Below are 25,766 nucleotides of genomic sequence, written 5' to 3'. Positions count from 1 at the left end.
AACCGTGAAAAAGCTTTGATGAACCTATAAACCAGGAACGTAAAGACTTTTCTGAATCACAAACACATGATGAAACCGTGGTAATACAACATATTCTGCTATTTAATGTACACAACGAGAAATGTAATACACGACCACTAACAACTCCACAACTTATCGTAATGTAACTAATATTACCTAGATATAGCAATGTCAGCTTTCTGCAGTGCAACTTGTGAGGCTCTAGCAGCTGCGTTTACAGCGCCATCTATTCTCTCACGGAACTTGGCTGATCGGAACAGGACCAGGTGTTTCTTGTTCATCAGGAAATTGTTTTTGTACTTCCCTTCCTCTTTAGAGCCGTCTTTAAAAGAGGTTATTCCATACCCATACTTCATGTTGTTATACCATTCCCCCTCATATTTCAGCCCGTCTGATCTTTCCGAGATTCCAAACCCACACCGTTTGTCATTTTTCCATTCCCCCATGTAAGTCTCCACCACACTGGCGTCTATTATGTCGTCTTGACTGACAAAACTGACGTTGGAATCGGTGTGACCCGAGGTTCGGGTTTTGGCTGAGTGTGTAGACCCAGAACTGGCCGAACTGGTTGTTGACCCCGTGCTTCGGACAGAACCACTTGCTCCCCGCCGGTCAATGTCTCCAGTGCTACGCTGTTTCTTAAGTCTCAAAGTCTAAATAAAAAAAAATATCACAATAATTACACCTGTAGAGACAGAAAGTCTGTATGTATAAACATTAGTGATTGGTTTATACAGTACTAGTTATGCATATCATTACACCTGTAGAGACAGAGAGTCTCTATGTATAAACATTAGTGACTGGTTTATACAGTACTAGTTATGCATATCATTACACCTGTAGAGACAGAGAGTCTCTATGTATAAACATTAGTGATTGGTTTATACAGTACTAGTTATGCATATCATTACACCTGTAGAGACAGAGAGTCTCTATGTATAAACATTAGTGATTGGTTTATACAGTACTAGTTATGCATATCATTACACCTGTAGAGACAGAGAGTCTCTATGTATAAACATTAGTGATTGATTTATAGAGTACTAGTTATGCATATCATTACACCTGTAGAGACAGAGAGTCTCTATGTATAAACATTAGTGATTGGTTTATACAGTACTAGTTATGCATATCATTACACCTGTAGAGACAGAGAGTCTCTATGTATAAACATTAGTGATTGGTTTATACAGTACTAGTTATGCATATCATTACACCTGTAGAGACAGAGAGTCTCTATGTATAAACATTAGTGATTGATTTATACAGTACTAGTTATGCATATCATTACACCTGTAGAGACAGAGAGTCTGTATGTATAAACATTAGTGATTGGTTTATACAGTACTAGTTATGCATATCATTACACCTGTAGAGACAGAGAGTCTCTATGTATAAACATTAGTGATTGGTTTATACAGTACTAGTTATGCATATCATTACACCTGTAGAGACAGAGAGTCTCTATGTATAAACATTAGTGACTGGTTTATACAGTACTAGTTATGCATATCATTACACCTGTAGAGACAGAGAGTCTCTATGTATAAACATTAGTGATTGGTTTATACAGTACTAGTTATGCATATCATTACACCTGTAGAGACAGAGAGTCTCTATGTATAAACATTAGTGATTGGTTTATACAGTACTAGTTATGCATATCATTACACCTGTAGAGACAGAGAGTCTCTATGTATAAACATTAGTGATTGGTTTATACAGTACTAGTTATGCATATCATTACACCTGTAGAGACAGAGAGTCTCTATGTATAAACATTAGTGATTGGTTTATACAGTACTAGTTATGCATATCATTACACCTGTAGAGACAGAGAGTCTCTATGTATAAACATTAGTGATTGATTTATACAGTACTAGTTATGCATATCATTACACCTGTAGAGACAGAGAGTCTCTATGTATAAACATTAGTGATTGATTTATACAGTACTAGTTATGCATATCATTATATCTGTAGAGACAGAGAGTCTCTATGTATAAACATTAGTGATTGGTTTATACAGTACTAGTTATGCATATCATTACACCTGAAGAGACAGAGAGTCTCTATGTATAAACATTAGTGATTGGTTTATACAGTACTAGTTATGCATATCATTACACCTGTAGAGACAGAGAGTCTGTATGTATAAACATTAGTGATTGGTTTATACAGTACTAGTTATGCATATCATTACACCTGTAGAGATAGAGTCTGTATGTATAAACATTAGTGATTGATTTATACAGTACTAGTTATGCATATCATTACACCTGTAGAGACAGAGAGTCTCTATGTATAAACATTAGTGATTGGTTTATACAGTACTAGTTATGCATATCATTATATCTGTAGAGACAGAGAGTCTCTATGTATCAACATTAGTGATTGATTTATACAGTACTAGTTATGCATATCATTATATCTGTAGAGACAGAGAGTCTCTATGTATAAACATTAGTGATTGGTTTATACAGTACTAGTTATGCATATCATTATATCTGTAGAGACAGAGAGTCTCTATGTATCAACATTAGTGATTGATTTATACAGTACTAGTTATGCATATCATTATATCTGTAGAGACAGAGAGTCTCTATGTATAAACATTAGTGATTGGTTTATACAGTACTAGTTATGCATATCATTACACCTGTAGAGACAGAGAGTCTCTATGTATAAACATTAGTGATTGGTTTATACAGTACTAGTTATGCATATCATTATATCTGTAGAGACAGAGAGTCTCTATGTATAAACATTAGTGATTGGTTTATACAGTACTAGTTATGCATATCATTATATCTGTAGAGACAGAGAGTCTCTATGTATAAACATTAGTGATTGGTTTATACAGTACTAGTTATGCATATCATTACACCTGTAGAGACAGAGAGTCTCTATGTATAAACATTAGTGATTGGTTTATACAGTACTAGTTATGCATATCATTACACCTGTAGAGACAGAGTCTGTATGTATAAACATTAGTGATTGATTTATACAGTACTAGTTATGCATATCATTACACCTGTAGAGATAGAGAGTCTCTATGTATAAACATTAGTGATTGGTTTATACAGTACTAGTTATGCATATCATTACACCTGTAGAGACAGAGAGTCTCTATGTATAAACATTAGTGATTGGTTTTATACAGTACTAGTTATGCATATCATTACACCTGTAGAGACAGAGTCTGTATGTATAAACATTAGTGATTGGTTTATACAGTACTAGTTATGCATATCATTACACCTGTAGAGACAGAGAGTCTCTATGTATAAACATTAGTGATTGGTTTATACAGTACTAGTTATGCATATCATTACACCTGTAGAGACAGAGTCTGTATGTATAAACATTAGTGATTGGTTTATACAGTACTAGTTATGCATATCATTACACCTGTAGAGACAGAGAGTCTCTATGTATAAACATTAGTGATTGGTTTATACAGTACTAGTTATGCATATCATTACACCTGTAGAGACAGAGAGTCTCTATGTATAAACATTAGTGATTGGTTTATACAGTACTAGTTATGCATATCATTACACCTGTAGAGACAGAGAGTCTCTATGTATAAACATTAGTGATTGGTTTATACAGTACTAGTTATGCATATCATTACACCTGTAGAGACAGAGAGTCTCTATGTATAAACATTAGTGATTGATTTATACAGTACTAGTTATGCATATCATTACACCTGTAGAGACAGAGAGTCTGTATGTATAAACATTAGTGATTGGTTTATACAGTACTAGTTATGCATATCATTACACCTGTAGAGACAGAGAGTCTCTATGTATAAACATTAGTGATTGGTTTATACAGTACTAGTTATGCATATCATTACACCTGTAGAGACAGAGAGTCTCTATGTATAAACATTAGTGACTGGTTTATACAGTACTAGTTATGCATATCATTACACCTGTAGAGACAGAGAGTCTCTATGTATAAACATTAGTGATTGGTTTATACAGTACTAGTTATGCATATCATTACACCTGTAGAGACAGAGAGTCTCTATGTATAAACATTAGTGATTGGTTTATACAGTACTAGTTATGCATATCATTACACCTGTAGAGACAGAGAGTCTCTATGTATAAACATTAGTGATTGGTTTATACAGTACTAGTTATGCATATCATTACACCTGTAGAGACAGAGAGTCTCTATGTATAAACATTAGTGATTGGTTTATACAGTACTAGTTATGCATATCATTACACCTGTAGAGACAGAGAGTCTCTATGTATAAACATTAGTGATTGATTTATACAGTACTAGTTATGCATATCATTACACCTGTAGAGACAGAGAGTCTCTATGTATAAACATTAGTGATTGATTTATACAGTACTAGTTATGCATATCATTATATCTGTAGAGACAGAGAGTCTCTATGTATAAACATTAGTGATTGGTTTATACAGTACTAGTTATGCATATCATTACACCTGTAGAGACAGAGAGTCTCTATGTATAAACATTAGTGATTGGTTTATACAGTACTAGTTATGCATATCATTACACCTGTAGAGACAGAGAGTCTGTATGTATAAACATTAGTGATTGGTTTATACAGTACTAGTTATGCATATCATTACACCTGTAGAGATAGAGTCTGTATGTATAAACATTAGTGATTGATTTATACAGTACTAGTTATGCATATCATTACACCTGTAGAGACAGAGAGTCTCTATGTATAAACATTAGTGATTGGTTTATACAGTACTAGTTATGCATATCATTATATCTGTAGAGACAGAGAGTCTCTATGTATCAACATTAGTGATTGATTTATACAGTACTAGTTATGCATATCATTATATCTGTAGAGACAGAGAGTCTCTATGTATAAACATTAGTGATTGGTTTATACAGTACTAGTTATGCATATCATTATATCTGTAGAGACAGAGAGTCTCTATGTATAAACATTAGTGATTGGTTTATACAGTACTAGTTATGCATATCATTATATCTGTAGAGACAGAGAGTCTCTATGTATAAACATTAGTGATTGGTTTATACAGTACTAGTTATGCATATCATTATATCTGTAGAGACAGAGAGTCTCTATGTATAAACATTAGTGATTGGTTTATACAGTACTAGTTATGCATATCATTACACCTGTAGAGACAGAGAGTCTCTATGTATAAACATTAGTGATTGGTTTATACAGTACTAGTTATGCATATCATTATATCTGTAGAGACAGAGAGTCTCTATGTATAAACATTAGTGATTGGTTTATACAGTACTAGTTATGCATATCATTACACCTGTAGAGACAGAGAGTCTCTATGTATAAACATTAGTGATTGGTTTATACAGTACTAGTTATGCATATCATTACACCTGTAGAGACAGAGAGTCTCTATGTATAAACATTAGTGATTGGTTTATACAGTACTAGTTATGCATATCATTACACCTGTAGAGACAGAGAGTCTCTATGTATAAACATTAGTGATTGGTTTATACAGTACTAGTTATGCATATCATTACACCTGTAGAGACAGAGAGTCTCTATGTATAAACATTAGTGATTGGTTTATACAGTACTAGTTATGCATATCATTACACCTGTAGAGACAGAGAGTCTCTATGTATAAACATTAGTGATTGGTTTATACAGTACTAGTTATGCATATCATTACACCTGTAGAGACAGAGAGTCTCTATGTATAAACATTAGTGATTGGTTTATACAGTACTAGTTATGCATATCATTACACCTGTAGAGACAGAGAGTCTCTATGTATAAACATTAGTGATTGGTTTATACAGTACTAGTTATGCATATCATTACACCTGTAGAGACAGAGAGTCTCTATGTATAAACATTAGTGATTGGTTTATACAGTACTAGTTATGCATATCATTACACCTGTAGAGACAGAGAGTCTCTATGTATAAACATTAGTGATTGGTTTATACAGTACTAGTTATGCATATCATTACACCTGTAGAGACAGAGAGTCTCTATGTATAAACATTAGTGATTGGTTTATACAGTACTAGTTATGCATATCATTACACCTGTAGAGACAGAGAGTCTCTATGTATAAACATTAGTGATTGGTTTATACAGTACTAGTTATGCATATCATTACACCTGTAGAGACAGAGAGTCTCTATGTATAAACATTAGTGATTGGTTTATACAGTACTAGTTATGCATATCATTATATCTGTAGAGACAGAGAGTCTCTATGTATAAACATTAGTGATTGGTTTATACAGTACTAGTTATGCATATCATTATACCTGTAGAGACAGAGAGTCTCTATGTATAAACATTAGTGATTGGTTTATACAGTACTAGTTATGCATATCATTATATCTGTAGAGACAGAGAGTCTCTATGTATAAACATTAGTGATTGGTTTATACAGTACTAGTTATGCATATCATTATATCTGTAGAGACAGAGAGTCTCTATGTATAAACATTAGTGATTGGTTTATACAGTACTAGTTATGCATATCATTACACCTGTAGAGACAGAGAGTCTCTATGTATAAACATTAGTGATTGGTTTATACAGTACTAGTTATGCATATCATTACACCTGTAGAGACAGAGAGTCTCTATGTATAAACATTAGTGATTGGTTTATACAGTACTAGTTATGCATATCATTACACCTGTAGAGACAGAGAGTCTCTATGTATAAACATTAGTGATTGGTTTATACAGTACTAGTTATGCATATCATTACACCTGTAGAGACAGAGATGTATAAACATTAGTGATTGGTTTATACAGTACTAGTTATGCATATCATTACACCTGTAGAGACAGAGAGTCTCTATGTATAAACATTAGTGATTGGTTTATACAGTACTAGTTATGCATATCATTACACCTGTAGAGACAGAGAGTCTCTATGTATAAACATTAGTGATTGGTTTATACAGTACTAGTTATGCATATCATTACACCTGTAGAGACAGAGAGTCTGTATGTATAAACATTAGTGATTGGTTTATACAGTACTAGTTATGCATATCATTACACCTGTAGAGACAGAGAGTCTCTATGTATAAACATTAGTGATTGGTTTATACAGTACTAGTTATGCATATCATTACACCTGTAGAGACAGAGAGTCTCTATGTATAAACATTAGTGATTGGTTTATACAGTACTAGTTATGCATATCATTACACCTGTAGAGACAGAGAGTCTATGTATAAACATTAGTGATTGGTTTATACAGTACTAGTTATGCATATCATTACACCTGTAGAGACAGAGAGTCTCTATGTATAAACATTAGTGATTGGTTTATACAGTACTAGTTATGCATATCATTACACCTGTAGAGACAGAGAGTCTGTATGTATAAACATTAGTGATTGGTTTATACAGTACTAGTTATGCATATCATTACACCTGTAGAGACAGAGAGTCTCTATGTATAAACATTAGTGATTGGTTTATACAGTACTAGTTATGCATATCATTACACCTGTAGAGACAGAGAGTCTCTATGTATAAACATTAGTGATTGGTTTATACAGTACTAGTTATGCATATCATTACACCTGTAGAGACAGAGAGTCTCTATGTATAAACATTAGTGATTGGTTTATACAGTACTAGTTATGCATATCATTACACCTGTAGAGACAGAGAGTCTCTATGTATAAACATTAGTGATTGGTTTATACAGTACTAGTTATGCATATCATTACACCTGTAGAGACAGAGAGTCTGTATGTATAAACATTAGTGATTGGTTTATACAGTACTAGTTATGCATATCATTACACCTGTAGAGACAGAGAGTCTCTATGTATAAACATTAGTGATTGGTTTATACAGTACTAGTTATGCATATCATTACACCTGTAGAGACAGAGAGTCTCTATGTATAAACATTAGTGATTGGTTTATACAGTACTAGTTATGCATATCATTACACCTGTAGAGACAGAGAGTCTCTATGTATAAACATTAGTGATTGGTTTATACAGTACTAGTTATGCATATCATTACACCTGTAGAGACAGAGAGTCTCTATGTATAAACATTAGTGATTGGTTTATACAGTACTAGTTATGCATATCATTACACCTGTAGAGACAGAGAGTCTCTATGTATAAACATTAGTGATTGGTTTATACAGTACTAGTTATGCATATCATTACACCTGTAGAGACAGAGAGTCTCTATGTATAAACATTAGTGATTGGTTTATACAGTACTAGTTATGCATATCATTACACCTGTAGAGACAGAGAGTCTCTATGTATAAACATTAGTGATTGATTTATACAGTACTAGTTATGCATATCATTACACCTGTAGAGACAGAGAGTCTCTATGTATAAACATTAGTGATTGATTTATACAGTACTAGTTATGCATATCATTATATCTGTAGAGACAGAGAGTCTCTATGTATAAACATTAGTGATTGGTTTATACAGTACTAGTTATGCATATCATTACACCTGTAGAGACAGAGAGTCTCTATGTATAAACATTAGTGATTGGTTTATACAGTACTAGTTATGCATATCATTACACCTGTAGAGACAGAGAGTCTGTATGTATAAACATTAGTGATTGGTTTATACAGTACTAGTTATGCATATCATTACACCTGTAGAGATAGAGTCTGTATGTATAAACATTAGTGATTGATTTATACAGTACTAGTTATGCATATCATTACACCTGTAGAGACAGAGAGTCTCTATGTATAAACATTAGTGATTGGTTTATACAGTACTAGTTATGCATATCATTATATCTGTAGAGACAGAGAGTCTCTATGTATCAACATTAGTGATTGATTTATACAGTACTAGTTATGCATATCATTATATCTGTAGAGACAGAGAGTCTCTATGTATAAACATTAGTGATTGGTTTATACAGTACTAGTTATGCATATCATTATATCTGTAGAGACAGAGAGTCTCTATGTATCAACATTAGTGATTGATTTATACAGTACTAGTTATGCATATCATTATATCTGTAGAGACAGAGAGTCTCTATGTATAAACATTAGTGATTGGTTTATACAGTACTAGTTATGCATATCATTACACCTGTAGAGACAGAGAGTCTCTATGTATAAACATTAGTGATTGGTTTATACAGTACTAGTTATGCATATCATTATATCTGTAGAGACAGAGAGTCTCTATGTATAAACATTAGTGATTGGTTTATACAGTACTAGTTATGCATATCATTATATCTGTAGAGACAGAGAGTCTCTATGTATAAACATTAGTGATTGGTTTATACAGTACTAGTTATGCATATCATTACACCTGTAGAGACAGAGAGTCTCTATGTATAAACATTAGTGATTGGTTTATACAGTACTAGTTATGCATATCATTACACCTGTAGAGACAGAGTCTGTATGTATAAACATTAGTGATTGATTTATACAGTACTAGTTATGCATATCATTACACCTGTAGAGATAGAGAGTCTCTATGTATAAACATTAGTGATTGGTTTATACAGTACTAGTTATGCATATCATTACACCTGTAGAGACAGAGAGTCTCTATGTATAAACATTAGTGATTGGTTTATACAGTACTAGTTATGCATATCATTACACCTGTAGAGACAGAGTCTGTATGTATAAACATTAGTGATTGGTTTATACAGTACTAGTTATGCATATCATTACACCTGTAGAGACAGAGAGTCTCTATGTATAAACATTAGTGATTGGTTTATACAGTACTAGTTATGCATATCATTACACCTGTAGAGACAGAGTCTGTATGTATAAACATTAGTGATTGGTTTATACAGTACTAGTTATGCATATCATTACACCTGTAGAGACAGAGAGTCTCTATGTATAAACATTAGTGATTGGTTTATACAGTACTAGTTATGCATATCATTACACCTGTAGAGACAGAGAGTCTCTATGTATAAACATTAGTGATTGGTTTATACAGTACTAGTTATGCATATCATTACACCTGTAGAGACAGAGAGTCTCTATGTATAAACATTAGTGATTGGTTTATACAGTACTAGTTATGCATATCATTACACCTGTAGAGACAGAAAGTCTGTATGTATAAACATTAGTGATTGGTTTATACAGTACTAGTTATGCATATCATTACACCTGTAGAGACAGAGAGTCTCTATGTATAAACATTAGTGATTGGTTTATACAGTACTAGTTATGCATATCATTATATCTGTAGAGACAGAGAGTGTAGAGAGCCATAGTTTAGTTTTTGGTAAAACAACAACAACAGGTAAACTGTATAGATGGACTGTAGTTTCTGGGTGCTGACTAGAGTTATTGAACACCGAAACATCCGGACGGTAGTGGTTAATTACCTGCCAAACAGGAATTGGCTGTCCAAAACATTATTGTATTTCACTCAAAGTACTCGATTTTCTATTAAATATTAGATGGATGGAAACAATTACTTCTTCTAGAACGTGAACTAATTACAGGATTTACAGAAATTAAAACCTTAATTTTTTGTAACCTATGACGAATTCTAGAGTTTATATTAGTTACATGGGTAGAACACCTTTTTTCAGATCCAGTGAATGACAAATGTAATATCTTTAGTCTATTAGACATGACGTTTTCTGTTTCTTCTTTTGGATTAGAATATTATACATTACGTTTTATGTTTCTTCTTTTGGATTAGTGTATTAGACATGACGTTTTATGTTTCTTCTTTTGGATTATTGTATTAGACATGATGTGTATCATCACCGAGTTTCCTATCACTTATTAACTTCTCTTCATCACTGCTCTAATCTTCAATAACAAAACAGTTTTATTCAGATTTCATTCGTGACTTGGGCATTCGAAATCCATACAATTTGTCCTAAGGTCTACAGTGAATAAGAACTAATTGTTGAATAAAAGAAGGAATAAATTTGACATTCTGGGTTGGTGGTAAATACACATTTTTGTTATTTTGAATCAACAATTGCTGTTCAAATTCCCTCGAGTAAGTACATTTTACAGTATTCGTATATATGTTGAACTTACCATCACAGAACTGAATTAACTTGACTACCCTAACTCTATCAATCTTTACAAGTCGTGCAACTGAATGGAGAAGTATTGCATTTGATTGCAGTACAGTCCAAAGCTGTGATGTAGCAATCGCTATGTTACTAATGTTTACAAGTTAATTTAACCTGACACTAGAACCGTCTAATGAGGACTCGACACCTTCAGTTTCCAAATAAAACTTGTGGTATTCAACTTTCAGATGAAGTTCATATACAAGTTGAAGATACAAGAAAGTTATGTCAAACTTGGAAAGAATGAAACGGTAGCATCTCTGGAGTGAAGAAATAAGCCTTCACTTCGTAAAGAATCCTACTTTGATTTTGTATTGATGACTCAACAATTTTGTCTCTGCAACTTATATATTAATTTCTTATGAAAGTCAAATACCACAAATGTGCTTCTTACACTATGGTTCAAGTTTATCTGTTTACATGTTTATAGCTAAGCAAAGATAGATAATAAGTTATATGTGCTCTGCCCTTCACAGGTATCGAAACCTGGTTTTTAGCCTTATATGCCTTCAGACTTAGTACTGTGCCACTGAAGGAGGGGAAGAGAGCGGGTTTACAGTGGTGTTGATTAATAAACCTTAACACAAGTCTGAAGAAGGATTCTAATTGATTACTAACAAAGACAGTTGTAGTTGGTTCATCAGTGCAGTGTTGATTAATAAACCTTAACACAAGTCTGAAGAAGGATTCTCGTTGATTACTAACAAAGACAGTTGTAGTTGGTTCATCAGTGTAGTGTTGATTAATAAACCTTAACACAAGTCTGAAGAAGGATTCTGGCTGATTACTAACAAAGATAGTTGAAGTTGGTTCATCAGTGCAGCAAGTCTCAGTAGTCACTGATAAGATTGAAATAGAACATGTAACTTAATCTATGTGCTTGTGAGTAATGACTATAAAATAATCTGTGTTTTGTTTGTCGTGACTATAAAGCAATGTGTACTTTTGTTTGTTGTAACTATGAAACAATCTGCGCTTTTGTTTGTTGTAACTCTGTAGTCATTCTTGGTCCACTATCACTGACAGTGAGAGTCAATATTTATATAGAAATAGAAGATATGTTTCAGAAAATATTTGGCCTGGTTCTGCAGAAACCTGGTTTTGAATAATTCTTTGAATGGTATTTATTGTGTCCTTATAAGAAACCGAATTACTTTATCTGTAATCCTACAAACTTGGACGTTATCTGATGTCAGTTTGTTTATTCATTACCACTTTGTGTGTTATTCATCTTGAAGTTTACTTTGTGTTCGTTCCTTCAAAAAACTAACAATACCATCCACTGGTCGCTTCCCAATCAGAGATGGATTTTTGTTTATACCATCTGCTTCATGGGTCTTCAAACATTTTCCACATTATACGTCTGTATGGCACGAATAACTGGTTGTAACTGACACTTCATATTCCCAGAATAAAAACCGTGATCCATAACTGCTGTTTCAAGTTGAAAATATTCCGAATTCTAAATATTTTACGTTAATTACCAATGTGGACTTATTAAGGGTTAAGAATTTAGGGTTAAGCAAGTTTTTTTATTTAATGAAAATATTCAACGAATAACAAAATGTATTTATAAGCAAGCCAGATCTTAAAAGAAAATTTAACTTACTTGAATAATGGACTTCTTGAGGTTCGAAGATCTTTCCACCAAAGAGCGTCGCCGCGGTAGAGGTTCGTCACTTTTCGCTTTAAGCACGAAACCACCACGAGAGTCGTCGATTTTCCGATCTCTTTCGCTTGCTGGGTCTTCTTGTTCACTCTGGAGTGACGTCATTGATGCGCGGAGATTCCTTGGACGGAAAAGAGAGGCCAACCCAAAGGGGGCGCTAGTTCGCACTCCGTAGCCATGTCTCAATCCCCTAAACCACTGACCTTGGTAAATGCCTAAAATTTTAAAAGTACACCAACTTTTGTAATAAAATACTGAAAACAAACAAAGAAAATCAGATACGTTCATTAATCGACATAAATTAAGTGATACTTTGTCACCATCTAACAAAAGTTGCATGTTTTGTACTAAATCATGAATTTTTGTTTATGGCATCTGCTTGTCACGGTTACAAATTACTTTTTGATTTGAACCAAAAATTAGGTTTTAGGCTAAAATGATAAATAGAAGTGAATTAATAAAAAAAATTCCATTGCTAAAATTTGATGACAGTCAGTATAATGAAATGTTTCGGGATTGTATAAGAACTGGTCAAGTACCCCCTAGATGGGTCAAATAAACAAAGGTCTGTGGATTATGGGGAATAAATACTGGTTAGATATCCCAGAAATGGGTTAAATAAAAAAAGGTCTGTGGATTGTGGAGAACAAACACTGGTTAGATATCCCAGAAATGGGTCAAATCAACAAATGTCTGTGGATTGTGGGGAACAAACACTGGTTAGATATCCCAGAAATGGGTCAAATAAACAAAGGTCTGTAGATTGTGGGGAATAAATACTCGTTAGGTGCCCCAGAGATGAGTTAAATAAACAAAGATCTGTGTATTGTGGGGAATAAATACTGGTTAGATGCCCCAGAGATGGGTTAAATAAACAAAGGTCTGTGAATTGTGGGGAATAAATACTGGTTAGGTGCCCCAGAGATGGGTTAAATAAACAAAGGTCTGTGAATTGTGGGGAATAAATACTGGTTGGGTGCCCCAGAGATGGGTTAAATAAACAAAGGTCTGTGAATTGTGGGGAATAAATACTGGTTAGGTGCCCCAGAGATGGGTTAAATAAACAAAGGTCTGTGGATTGTAGGGAATAAATGGTGGTTAGATATCCCAGAAATGGGTCAAATAAGCAAATGTCTGTGGATTGTGAGGAACAAACACTGGTCAGATATCCCAGAAATAGGTCAAACAAACAAAGGTCTGTAGATTGTAGGGAATAAATGGTGGTTAAGTATCCCAGAGATGGATCAAGTAAATTCATTATAATATTGTCTTGCCGGCTGAAGTTGAAAACGTCACAGGTCAAAATAGAAAGCGGGTTATAACTCAATAAACGGTTCTTCATATCAACCTTATGGTGGCTTCAGACGAGTTTATGTATTTCATTAATACATATTTTTTCTGCGTTCTTCTATATAGAGAGTGAGTGCATTATCTAAGGTGAACATCTACCTTCTGTTTCTGATATAGACCTCTATCTTCTGTTATTGAGATACACCTCTACCTTCTGTTTCTAAGATACACACCTCTACCTTCTCTTTCTGAGATAGACCTCTACCTTCTCTTTCTGAGATAGACCTCTACCTTCTGTTTCTGAGACAGACCTCTACCTTCTGTTTCTGAGATAGACCTCTACTTTCTGTTTCTAAGATACACACCTCTACCTTCTCTTTCTGAGACAGACCTCTACTTCTGTTTCTAAGATACACCTTTACCTTCTGTTATTGAGATAGACCTCTACCTTCTCTTTCTGAGATACACCTCTACTTCATGTTATAAGATACACCTCTACCTTCTCTTTCTGAGATACACCTCTACTTCATGTTATAAGATACACCTCTACCTTCTCTTTCTGAGATACACCTCTACTTCATGTTATAAGATACACCTCTACCTTCTCTTTCTGAGATACACCTCTACTTCATGTTATAAGATACACCTCTACCTTCTCTTTCTGAGATAGACCTCTACTTCATGTTATAAGATACACCTCTACCTTCTCTTTCTGAGATACACCTCTACTTCATGTTATAAGATACACCTCTACCTTCTCTTTCTGAGATACACCTCTACTTCATGTTATAAGATACACCTCTACCTTCTCTTTCTGAGATACACCTCTACTTCATGTTATAAGATACACCTCTACCTTCTCTTTCTGAGATACACCTCTACTTCATGTTATAAGATACACCTCTACCTTCTCTTTCTGAGATAGACCTCTACTTCATGTTATAAGATACACCTCTACCTTCTCTTTCTGAGACAGACTTCTTCCTTCTGTTTCTAATATAAAACATTTATATGATATTAACACAATATTAATGAACAAGACAATAAAACCAACAAAAACTGGTGAGATGGACCTTATTATTAACAATAGAACAGTTTTTGTGGTTCATGACACAACCATATAGAAGCAATACTGCTACCTTAACCTGGTTCATGAAACAACTATATAGAAGCAATACTGCTACCTTATCCTGGTTCATGAAACAACTATATAGGAACAATACTGCTACCTTAACCTGGATCATGAAACAACTATATAGAAGCAATACTGCTACCTTATCCTGGTTCATGAAACAACTATATAGGAACAATACTGCTACCTTAACCTGGATCATGAAACAACTATATAGAAGCAATATTGATACCTTAACCTGGATCATGAAACAACTATATAGAAGCAATACTGCTACCTTATCCTGGTTCATGAAACAACTATATAGGAACAATACTGCTACCTTAACCTGGATCATGAAACAACTATATAGGAGCAATACTGCTACCTTAACCTGGTTCATGAAACAACTATATAGAAGCAATACTGTTATCTTACCCTTGTTCATGAAACAACTATATAGAAGCAATACTGTTACCTTAACCTTGTTCATGAAACAACTATATAGAAGCAATACTGTTACCTTAACCTTGTTCATGAAACAACTATATAGGAGCAATACTGTTACCTTAACCTGGTTCATGAAACAACTATATAGAAGCAATACTGTTATCTTACCCTTGTTCATGAAACAACTATATAGAAGCAATACTGTTACCTTAACCTTGTTCATGAAACAACTATATAGGAGCAATACTGTTACCTTAACCTTGTTCATGAAACAACTATATAGAAGCAATACTGTTATCTTACCCTTGTTCATGAAACAACTATATAGAAGCAATACTGTTACCTTAACCTTGTTCATGAAACAACTATATAGGAGCAATACTGTTACCTAAACCTGGTTCATGAAACAATTATTTACCAACAACATTACTCCATTCATAATAAACAACACTATTTGTGTCATAAATGGGTGTTAGTGTATCATTATATATACAATGAGGATACCAGTACCTTTATACACATATTAAATTGTAAACAACCTACATGATGAGGGTTACATTATATTTTGTAATATAACACAAGTCTCTTCGAAAACCTATTCAGGTAACCAAACGTGTGGAATGTAATGTATAAGTCACCTATATACGTATAACACACTACTAGTGTGTACAGATAGACACCAAACTAATGAGACATGTACAGGCACACAGACACAGCCATGTTACATAATTTATATTGATTCATGTTTTTTTAAGAGGCATATATCGTTAGGTAACTCTATAACATACTCTGACATTATTGTCTATGAAACACCATATATCGTTAAGTAAGTCTATAACATACTCTGACATTATTGTCTATGAAACACAATATATCGTAAAGTAACTCTATAACATACTCTGACATTATTGTCTATGAAATACAATATATCGTTAAGTAACTCTATAACATACTCTGACATTATTGTCTATGAAATACAATATATCGTTAAGTAACTCTATAACATACTCTGACATTATTGTCTATGAAACACAATATATCGTTAAGTAACTCTATAACATATTCTGACATTATTGTCTGTGAAACACAATATATCGTTAAGTAACTCTATAACATACTCTGACATTATTGTCTGTGAAACACAATATATCGTTAAGTAACTCTATAACATACTCTGACATTATTGTCTGTGAAACACAATATATCGTTAAGTCTATAACATACTCCGACATTATTGTCTATGAAACACAATATATCGTTAAGTAAATCTATAACATACTCTGACATTATTGTCTATGAAATACAATATATTGTTAAGTAAGTCTACAACATACTCTGACATTATTGTCTATGAAACACAATATATCGTTAAGTAAATCTATAACATACTCTGACATTATTGTCTATGAAACACAATATATTGTTAAGTAAATCTATAACATACTCTGACATTATTGTCTATGAAATACAATATATTGTTAAGTAACTCTCTAACATACTCTGACATTATTGTCTATGAAATACAATATATCGTTAAGTAACTCTAACATACTCTGACATTATTGTCTATGAAACACAATATATCGTTAAGTAACTCTATAACATACTCTGACATTATTGTCTGTGAAACACAATATATCGTTAAGTCTATAACATACTCCGACATTATTGTCTGTGAAACACAATATATCATTAAGTAACTGTATAACATACTCTGACATTATTGTCTATGAAATACAATATATTGTTAAGCAACTCTAACATACTCTGACATTATTGTCTATGAAATACAATATATTGTTTAGTAAGTCTATAACATACTTTGACATTATTGTCAATGAAACACAATATACATATGTTTAAAATAATATCAACAAAATATGACATAACTCGTTACAAAAATCATTGAAAGACAGAACTCTTACAAATCATATTCTTTGAGAGGTAACAAACATTAATGTGATTATAAATAAGAAACCACCAGTTTCTTGTTTTATTTGATACTTAAAGTCATAATTGTAGCTTAAAGAAAACAAGAAACACATGTTATTAATGTCTTAAATTATAATTCTTCAATTTCAGTTTCTTATACTGTTTTCTGATACTATTCATTGTTTAAAATCATTTGCTATATCATGTGTAAGCTTATTGTTAAATAACACTTGATTTAACAATAATTGATAGATTTAACTCTGCAATTACTGTTAGGTAGATTGTTACCATTTAACTCTGCAATTACTGTTAGGTACACTGTTACCATTTATCTCATCTACTATTGATAGATAAATTAATACAATTTAACTCAACTATTATTGTGAGGTAAACTGTTACCTGTTATCTCAACTACTATTGTGAGGTAAATTGTTACCTGTTATCTCAACTACTATCGTCAGCTACATTGTTACCTGTTATCTCAACTACTATTGTCAGCTACATTGTTACCTGTTATCTCAACTACTATTGTGAGGTAAATTGTTACCTGTTTTCTCAACTACTATTGTGAAGTACATTGTTACCTGTTATCTCAACTACTATCGTCAGCTACATTGTTACCTGTTATCTCAACTACTATTGTGAAGTACATTGTTACCTGTTATCTCAACTACTATCGTCAGCTACATTGTTACCTGTTATCTCAACTACTATTGTGAGGTACATTGTTACCTGTTATCTCAACTACTATTGTGAGCTACATTGTTACCTGTTATCTCAATGGTATTACATGGTATTACATCTTACGCTAATAATTAAAATACAGTTTTAAGTTCATGGCTTCAGTAATACGGTGTTGTTTGTCACCATATAAACGTGGTGTAATGAAGAGTTATATGTAATGAAAGATGAAAATAGTAAAATGTTGTTTTATGCCTTTAAAAAAAGAGACAGACAGAGAATATAGTTAGCAGTTAGTTACACTGTCAGTTATTGTAATGAAAGTTACTTCATTAACAACAATTCCATTGCAATGAAACTTACTTCATTAACAACAATTCCAGAATGAACCCAATGAAAGAGAAATAAAATAAACCACTGTCTCTCAAGATATATTAATTTGAATTCCAAACCAAATTTGTTTTTGTCCTTCCAAACTTTTGTTTTCATATTTCTTTATAGTTCTTATCTCATTGAAACAAGAACAAAATATATTATTCATTTGAAGTCTGAACAGGTCTATTAAGCACATTTTATTACTATACACATTTGTTTTAAAGGTTTTCACCTTCTAAAATAGTGAATATTTACAAGTTTCACTTCTCAGGTAAAATCGCCACCTACCGGTGCATTTAGTAAATTGTATAATAACATTCCTGATTCCATTGTCACGTATTACCACAGGTCTAGAAAAAAATAATATAAATACCATGAAAGTACATGAGGCATAAATGACATAAAAATTTTGTTCAACCTGAAATATGGTAAGTGTCAAATGTAATTACAGAATACAATATATTGCTGATAAAATCAATTAGAATCCTGCTTCGTCTGCTTGTAAAAGACGTATACACCCTAACATTTCATACTTTATCAAGTGGTGAAAAGAGTGTTGCGTTTTGTGTTATCCCAGCCGGCCTGAAACACATCATCGGTAATGATTATAACAAATATAGTGTGGTTGAAATACCATTAATATTATAATACATTCTTCTAATTTTTGAAAGTCCCTAAGACAATATATTAAGAATTTAGTGTATAAAAATACAATAGATTTAACAAATATAATTAATTATTAGTGAGAAAAGTTACTATACAGTTTGACCTGTAAGATTGTTAATACATAAGTATTGTAACATAATTATTAGTAACAAGTTACTATACAGTTTGACCTGTAAGATTGTTAATACATAAGTATTGTAACATAATTATTAGTGATAAGTTACTATACAGTTTGACCTGTAAGATTGTTAATACATAAGTATTGTAACATAATTATTAGTAACAAGTTACTATACAGTTTGACCTGTAAGATTGTTAATACATAAGTATTGTAACATAATTATTAGTAACAAGTTACTATACAGTTTGACCTGTAAGATTGTTAATACATAAGTATTGTAACATAATTATTAATGATAAGTTACTATACAGTTTGACCTGCAAGATTATTAATACATAAGTATTGTAACATAATTATTAGTGATAAGTTACTATACAGTTTGACCTGTAAGATTGTTAATACATAAGTATTGTAACATAATTATTAGTGATAAGTTACTGTACAGTTTGACCTGTAAGATTATTAATACATAAGTATTGTAACATAATTATTAGTGATAAGTTACTATACAGTTTGACCTGCAAGATTGTTAATACATAAGTATTGTTACATAATTATTAGTGATAAGTTACTGTAAAGTTTGACCTGTAAGATTATTAATACATAAGTATTGTTACATAATTATTAGTGATAAGTTACTATACAGTTTGACCTGTAAGATTGTTAACATATAAGTATTGTAACATAATTATTAGTGATATGTTACTATACAGTTTGACCTGTAAGATTGTTAATACATAAGTATTGTAACATAATTATTAGTGATAAGTTACTATACAGTTTGACCTGTAAGATTGTTAATACATAAGTATTGTAACATAATTATTAGTGATAAGTTACTATACAGTTTGACCTGTAAGATTGTTAATATATAAGTATTGTAACATAATTATTAGTGATATGTTACTATACAGTTTGACCTGTAAGATTGTTAATACATAAGTATTGTAACATAATTATTAGTGATAAGTTACTATACAGTTTGACCTGTAAGATTGTTAATATATAAGTATTGTAACATAATTATTAGTGATATGTTACTATACAGTTTGACCTGTAGGATTGTTAATACATATATTGTTCAACAATGTTTTTCTTCACTATTATTGTTTCTTACGATAAGTTGGTACTGTTACCGATCTCTGAATTTTGAATCAGGGTTCGAATCTGTGTGATACAACTAAATATTACCCGCAATTTAAGATGTTGGTGTGTTAGAAGTGTGAAAGTAAATCCCATAACATCGAGACTGAATGGTAGGGTATTTCAAAACTAGGGACAACAACACATGACAATTGCAACTTGGCAAGAAATACACGAGTAAGAAGTACATATTAACTGTGATATTAAGTTAGCGGAATTTCTTCCTGTTATTGATAAAGAGATCGGATGTCAGTTCGGAGTTCATCGGATAAGGGACGCCTGAATGAATACAAATTAAGGTGATTGCTTTTGATGTTATAACTGTTATGAGTTAAATTTCCAATGATATGACTCCATTTTAGCTGATGGCTGCATGACATTGAGATAAAAATAGTCCTAGTGATCGAGAGACTTTATGAAGTTTCTAGAAACAAGACTACAAGACAGATACTTAAATCAGTTTTCAGTTAGTAAAGTGTCAGCAAGAGTAAAGTATTCAAATCGGTAGTTCTTATCGTGTATTTTCAGTTGCTCGATGGATTAACAGTTAAATACCACAAGTACATTTATTGGTATATTAGTACAGTACCACTAGTGAGTAAAATGTTGAAAGTAAAGACATCATTTGAGATCTCAAACCTATAACTGTGTACAAGAGATATTTTTATCCATCAGACAATTTTCAAATTTTACAGGCAAAATGTTTGTAACATCAAGATAGTTATCAAATGTTTTTGAAAGACAACACTATACCATGTCTGTTATTTTCAGTAAGTATAACTGACCTCGTATCCAACATAGAATTGGGGAACTAAATATAAATAATATTTCTATAATTATAACACAAATATTTACCTTAAACAGCTGAAATCTCTCAACATTATATCTTTATTGTTTTGATTAGATTGGCCTTTCTGCAGTACCTGGCCAACATTACAGAAGTTACAATGACGCTTCGCACGTGCAATCGTATTACCGTATCCAAGAGTAAAAGAGTGGGCTTTACAAACTGACTTGTCTATGCTGCATTTTAGTAGACGAGTATTTTGTTACTCACAGTTACATTTTAGTTATAATACACTATATATATGTGTGTGTATACGTGATTACTGTATACAAATATGTTCATAAACTTATTTTTCCTAAAATATACAACAGTAAATAAAGACATGTAACAAACAATTATCTCTTCTAGTTACAAACTTTGTACTCTTTCACTGCTTGAAGTAGATTGTTAAGCCTTATCAAATTTCACACGTGAAATTTCAAGCTCACTGAAGGCCTTATTACTTGGATTGTTTGTTTGTTTGGAATTTCGCACAAAGCTACTCGGGGGCTATCTGTGCTAGCCGTCCGTAATTTAGCAGTGTAAGACTAGAGGGAAGGCAGCTAGTCATCACCACCCACCGCCAACTCTTGGGCTACTCTTTTACCAACGAAAAGTGAGATTGACCGTCACGTTATACGCCCCCACGGCTAGGGGGGGGGGAGCATGTTTAGCGCGACGCGGGCGCGAACCCGCGACCCTCGGATTACGAGTCGCACGCCTTACGCGCTTGGCCATGCCGGGCCCTTATTACTTGGAATCTCACATCATAAGAACTAGACTTACACCCTAATACTTCAATATGGCTGAGAAAGCCGCTAGGCGATATTTTGACCCTTCGATTGGTTGCAGTTACGTCACGCAATCACGTAATACAAACTTATGCCGCCATGATCGTAGGCTAGACGCCGCATCAGTGCGCCTCAGTTAGCTGGTCAGCAGTTCGTTTCTCATAACAGTTCTGAATTATTTTGAACGTGTTGACTACATGAGTATCTGTTGGTTGTCAGAACAGACAAGACCGAGATCCACGAAAGAGCTTTCACCGTTTTCCGACGGATCCTGAGCGTAGATCTCGATGGATCGCTGCAGTAAAGCGAGAAGGTTGGCAGCCCACCAGCGCGAGTCGTGTGTGCAGCGACCATTTCATTCTGAGTAAGTAACCACTATATCTGCAGGAGATAATAAATATATAGTTTAGATTATAAATATAGGAGGGCTCTGAAACCAGAAACAAAATACAATCGTTATATAGTTGTGTTGAGGCTGTACAAATATATTATTATATTCTTTTACTTTTTATAAGGGGGGGCTGTATAAACAGTCATAAACAAAACAGTTCATGACAGGTCACAAAGAAACGATTATAAAATTATATCCCTGTATTATTTCGTAGCTTAACATGCATCACGACTGTGTATTGTATAAAATGTACTTTTCATTTGATAGAACGATACATAAATAATTCGGTTACTCTTGTTTAATCAATAACAGTAATTATATATGTAAAAACGGCTCGTTTGGATTGAGAAAATTTTTTACGTAGAGGAGTGAACAACGTTTGGACCTTCTTCGGTCATCGTCAGATTCACAAAGAAAGAGAGAGGTAACTGACCGGAAGCTGACCACATGTTTGAAAGGGGTTGTGTGACTGAGTGTCGGAATGTAGTACATGACGATGACCGAAGAAGGTCGAAACGTTGTTCACTCCTCTACGTAAAATATTCTCTCAACCCAAACGAGCCGTTTTTACATATATATTTCTCTACAAGTGGGTTTTCTCGACATCACTGATTAATAACAGTTAATGATTCACTTTTATTTAAATACAAAAAAAAAAAAATCAGGCTGCAAGTTATTTACATATATTACTGGTACTTATGTATTTGTCAACTTATATTTATGAAAACAGCTAATTGTCACAAAATTATGCAATATGTTTATTTTTGTATTAGAGGTAAGAGTGATGACCCCCTTTCCCTAGACTCTATTCCTTCACAGTTCCAATGTGTGTCTTCTCCACAGAAGAAAAAGTCAAAAGTCGCTATGGATACATTCGACAGAAGATCAGCCTTCAAAAGCTAAGAAAATGTGGTGGGTTTTTAATTGTTAAACTTCTGTTAAAACCATAAAAAAATGTTTATTTCAGTAACCAATGATGTGCTTGATTTTTAAGTATTCCTTTTCATATAAGTAACTTTATGTTTAAGTTTCTGATAATCATTTAATAAACATGAATATATACAAATCGATCACAAGTAGTTTTCATTTTGTTTCAGTCGTGTCCCAGAGTAAAATTGACCAGTTTCTGCTGTCCATGTCTAATTCTACTCCTGTTGCGTACTGTGTGGAAGCTGCTGATAAACAGGAAGGTGGACCTCAACTTCCAGACACAGCCAGAGATATCTCCATACAGACTGATCTCAGTACGACTGATACTGAAGCTTTACAGACAGAGTGTCAGAGATCTCCATACAGACTGATCTAAGTATAACTGATACTGAAGCTTTACAGACAGAGTGTCAGAGATCTCCGTACAGACTGATCTAAGTATAACTGATACTGAAGCTTTACAGACAGTGTCAGAAATCTCCATACAGACTGATCTCAGTATAACTGATACTGAAGCTTTACAGACAGAGTGTCAGAGATCTCCATACACATTGATCTCAGTATGACTGATACTGAACCTTTACAGACAGAGTGTCAGAGATTTCCATACAGACTGATCTCAGTATGACTGGAACTGAAACTTTACAGACAGTCTCAGAGATCTCCACACAGACTGATCTCAGTATGACTGATACTGAGTTACAGACAGTGTGTCAGAGATCTCAATACAGACTGATCTCAGTATGACTGATACTGAAGCTTTACAGACAGAGTGTCAGAGATCTCCATTCAGACTGATCTCAGTATGACTGATACTGAAGCTTTACAGACAGAGTGTCAGAGATCTCCATATAGACTGATATCAGTATGACTGATACTGAAACTTTACAGACAGTGTCAGATATCTCCAAACAGACTGATCTCAGTATGACTGATACCGAAGCGTTACAGAGTGTCAGAGGTCTTAATACAGACTGATCTCAGTATAACTGATAATGATGCTTTACAGACAGTGTGTCAGAGATCTCCATACAGACTGATCTCAGTATAACTGATACTGAAGCTTTACAGACAGAGTGTCAGTGATCTCCATACAGACTGATCTCAGTATGACTGAAACTGAAACTTTACAGACAGTCTCAGAGATCTCCATACAGACTGATCTCAGTATAACTGATACTGAAACGTTACAGTGTGTCAGAGATCTCCATACAGACTGATCTCAGTATAACTGATACTGAAGCTTTACAGACAGTGTGAGAGATCTCAATACAGACTGATCTCAGTATAACTGATACTGAAGCTTTACAGACAGTGTCAGAGATCTCAATACAGACATATCTCAGTATAACTGATACTGAAGCTTTACAGACAGTATGTCAGAGATCTCCATACAGACTGATCTCAGTATGACTGATACTGAAGCTTTACAGACAGAGTGTCATAGATCTCCATACAGACTGATCTCAGTATGACTGAAACTGAATCTTTACAGACAGTCTCAGAGATCTCCATACAGACTGATCTCAGTATAACTGATACTGAACCTTTACAGACAGAGTGTCAGAGATCTCCATACATACTGATCTCAGTATAACTGCTACTGAAACTTTACAGACAGAGTATCAGAGATCTCTGTACAGACTGATCTCAGTATAACTGATACTGAAGCTTTACAGACAGTGTCAGAGATCTCCATACAGACTGATCTCAGTATAACTGTTACTGAAGCTTTACAGACAGTGTGTCAGAGATCTCCATACAGACTGATCTAAGTATGACTGAAACTGAAACTTTACAGACAGTGTGTCAGAGATCTCCATACAGACTGATCTCAGTATGACTGAAACTGAAACTTTACAGACAGTCTCAGAGATCTCCATACAGACTGATATGAGTATAACTGATACTGAAGCTTTATAGACAGAGTGTCAGAGATCTCCATACAGACTGATCTCAGTATAACTGATACTGAAGCTTTACAGACAGTGTGTCAGAGATCTCCATACAGACTGATCTCAATATGACTGATACTGAAGCTTTTCATAAAGAGTGTCAGAGGTCTCCATACAGACTGATCTCAGTATGACTGATACTGAAGCTTTACAGACAGTGTCAGAGAGATCTTAATACAGACAGATCTCAGTATAACTGATACTGAAACGTTACAGACAGTGTGTCAGAGATCTCCATACAGACTGATCTCAGTATAACTGATACTGAAGTTTTACAGACAGTGACAGAGATCTCCATACAGACTGATCTCAGTATAACTGAT

At 33.4% G+C, this 25,766-nt stretch overlaps 1 protein-coding gene and 1 long non-coding RNA gene across 2 annotated transcripts in view; one reads left to right on the top strand and one right to left on the bottom strand.

Moving 5' to 3' along the window:
• The window catches only part of LOC143240196 (junctophilin-1-like), a 49,830-nt gene that overhangs the window by 6,231 nt on the left and 17,833 nt on the right, over positions 1 to 25,766 (bottom strand). Inside the window, exons 2-3 of the mRNA XM_076482266.1 lie at positions 12,722 to 12,996; positions 178 to 674 (exon numbers count right to left, since the gene is read on the bottom strand). Coding sequence (XP_076338381.1) covers positions 178 to 674; positions 12,722 to 12,996 — 772 coding nt within the window. The remainder of the gene's footprint in view (positions 1 to 177; positions 675 to 12,721; positions 12,997 to 25,766) is intronic.
• Positions 21,580 to 23,464, top strand: LOC143237561 (uncharacterized). The gene is made up of 2 exons (XR_013020136.1): positions 21,580 to 22,531; positions 23,332 to 23,464. It is a non-coding gene; the product is annotated as an uncharacterized LOC143237561 (long non-coding RNA).

Source organism: Tachypleus tridentatus, chromosome 13, assembly GCF_004210375.1.
Source record: "Tachypleus tridentatus isolate NWPU-2018 chromosome 13, ASM421037v1, whole genome shotgun sequence".
Lineage (NCBI taxonomy): Eukaryota > Metazoa > Arthropoda > Merostomata > Xiphosura > Limulidae > Tachypleus > Tachypleus tridentatus.
The sequence above is the reverse complement of the archived record's forward strand: the minus strand, read 5'-3'. Positions and strand labels throughout refer to the sequence as shown.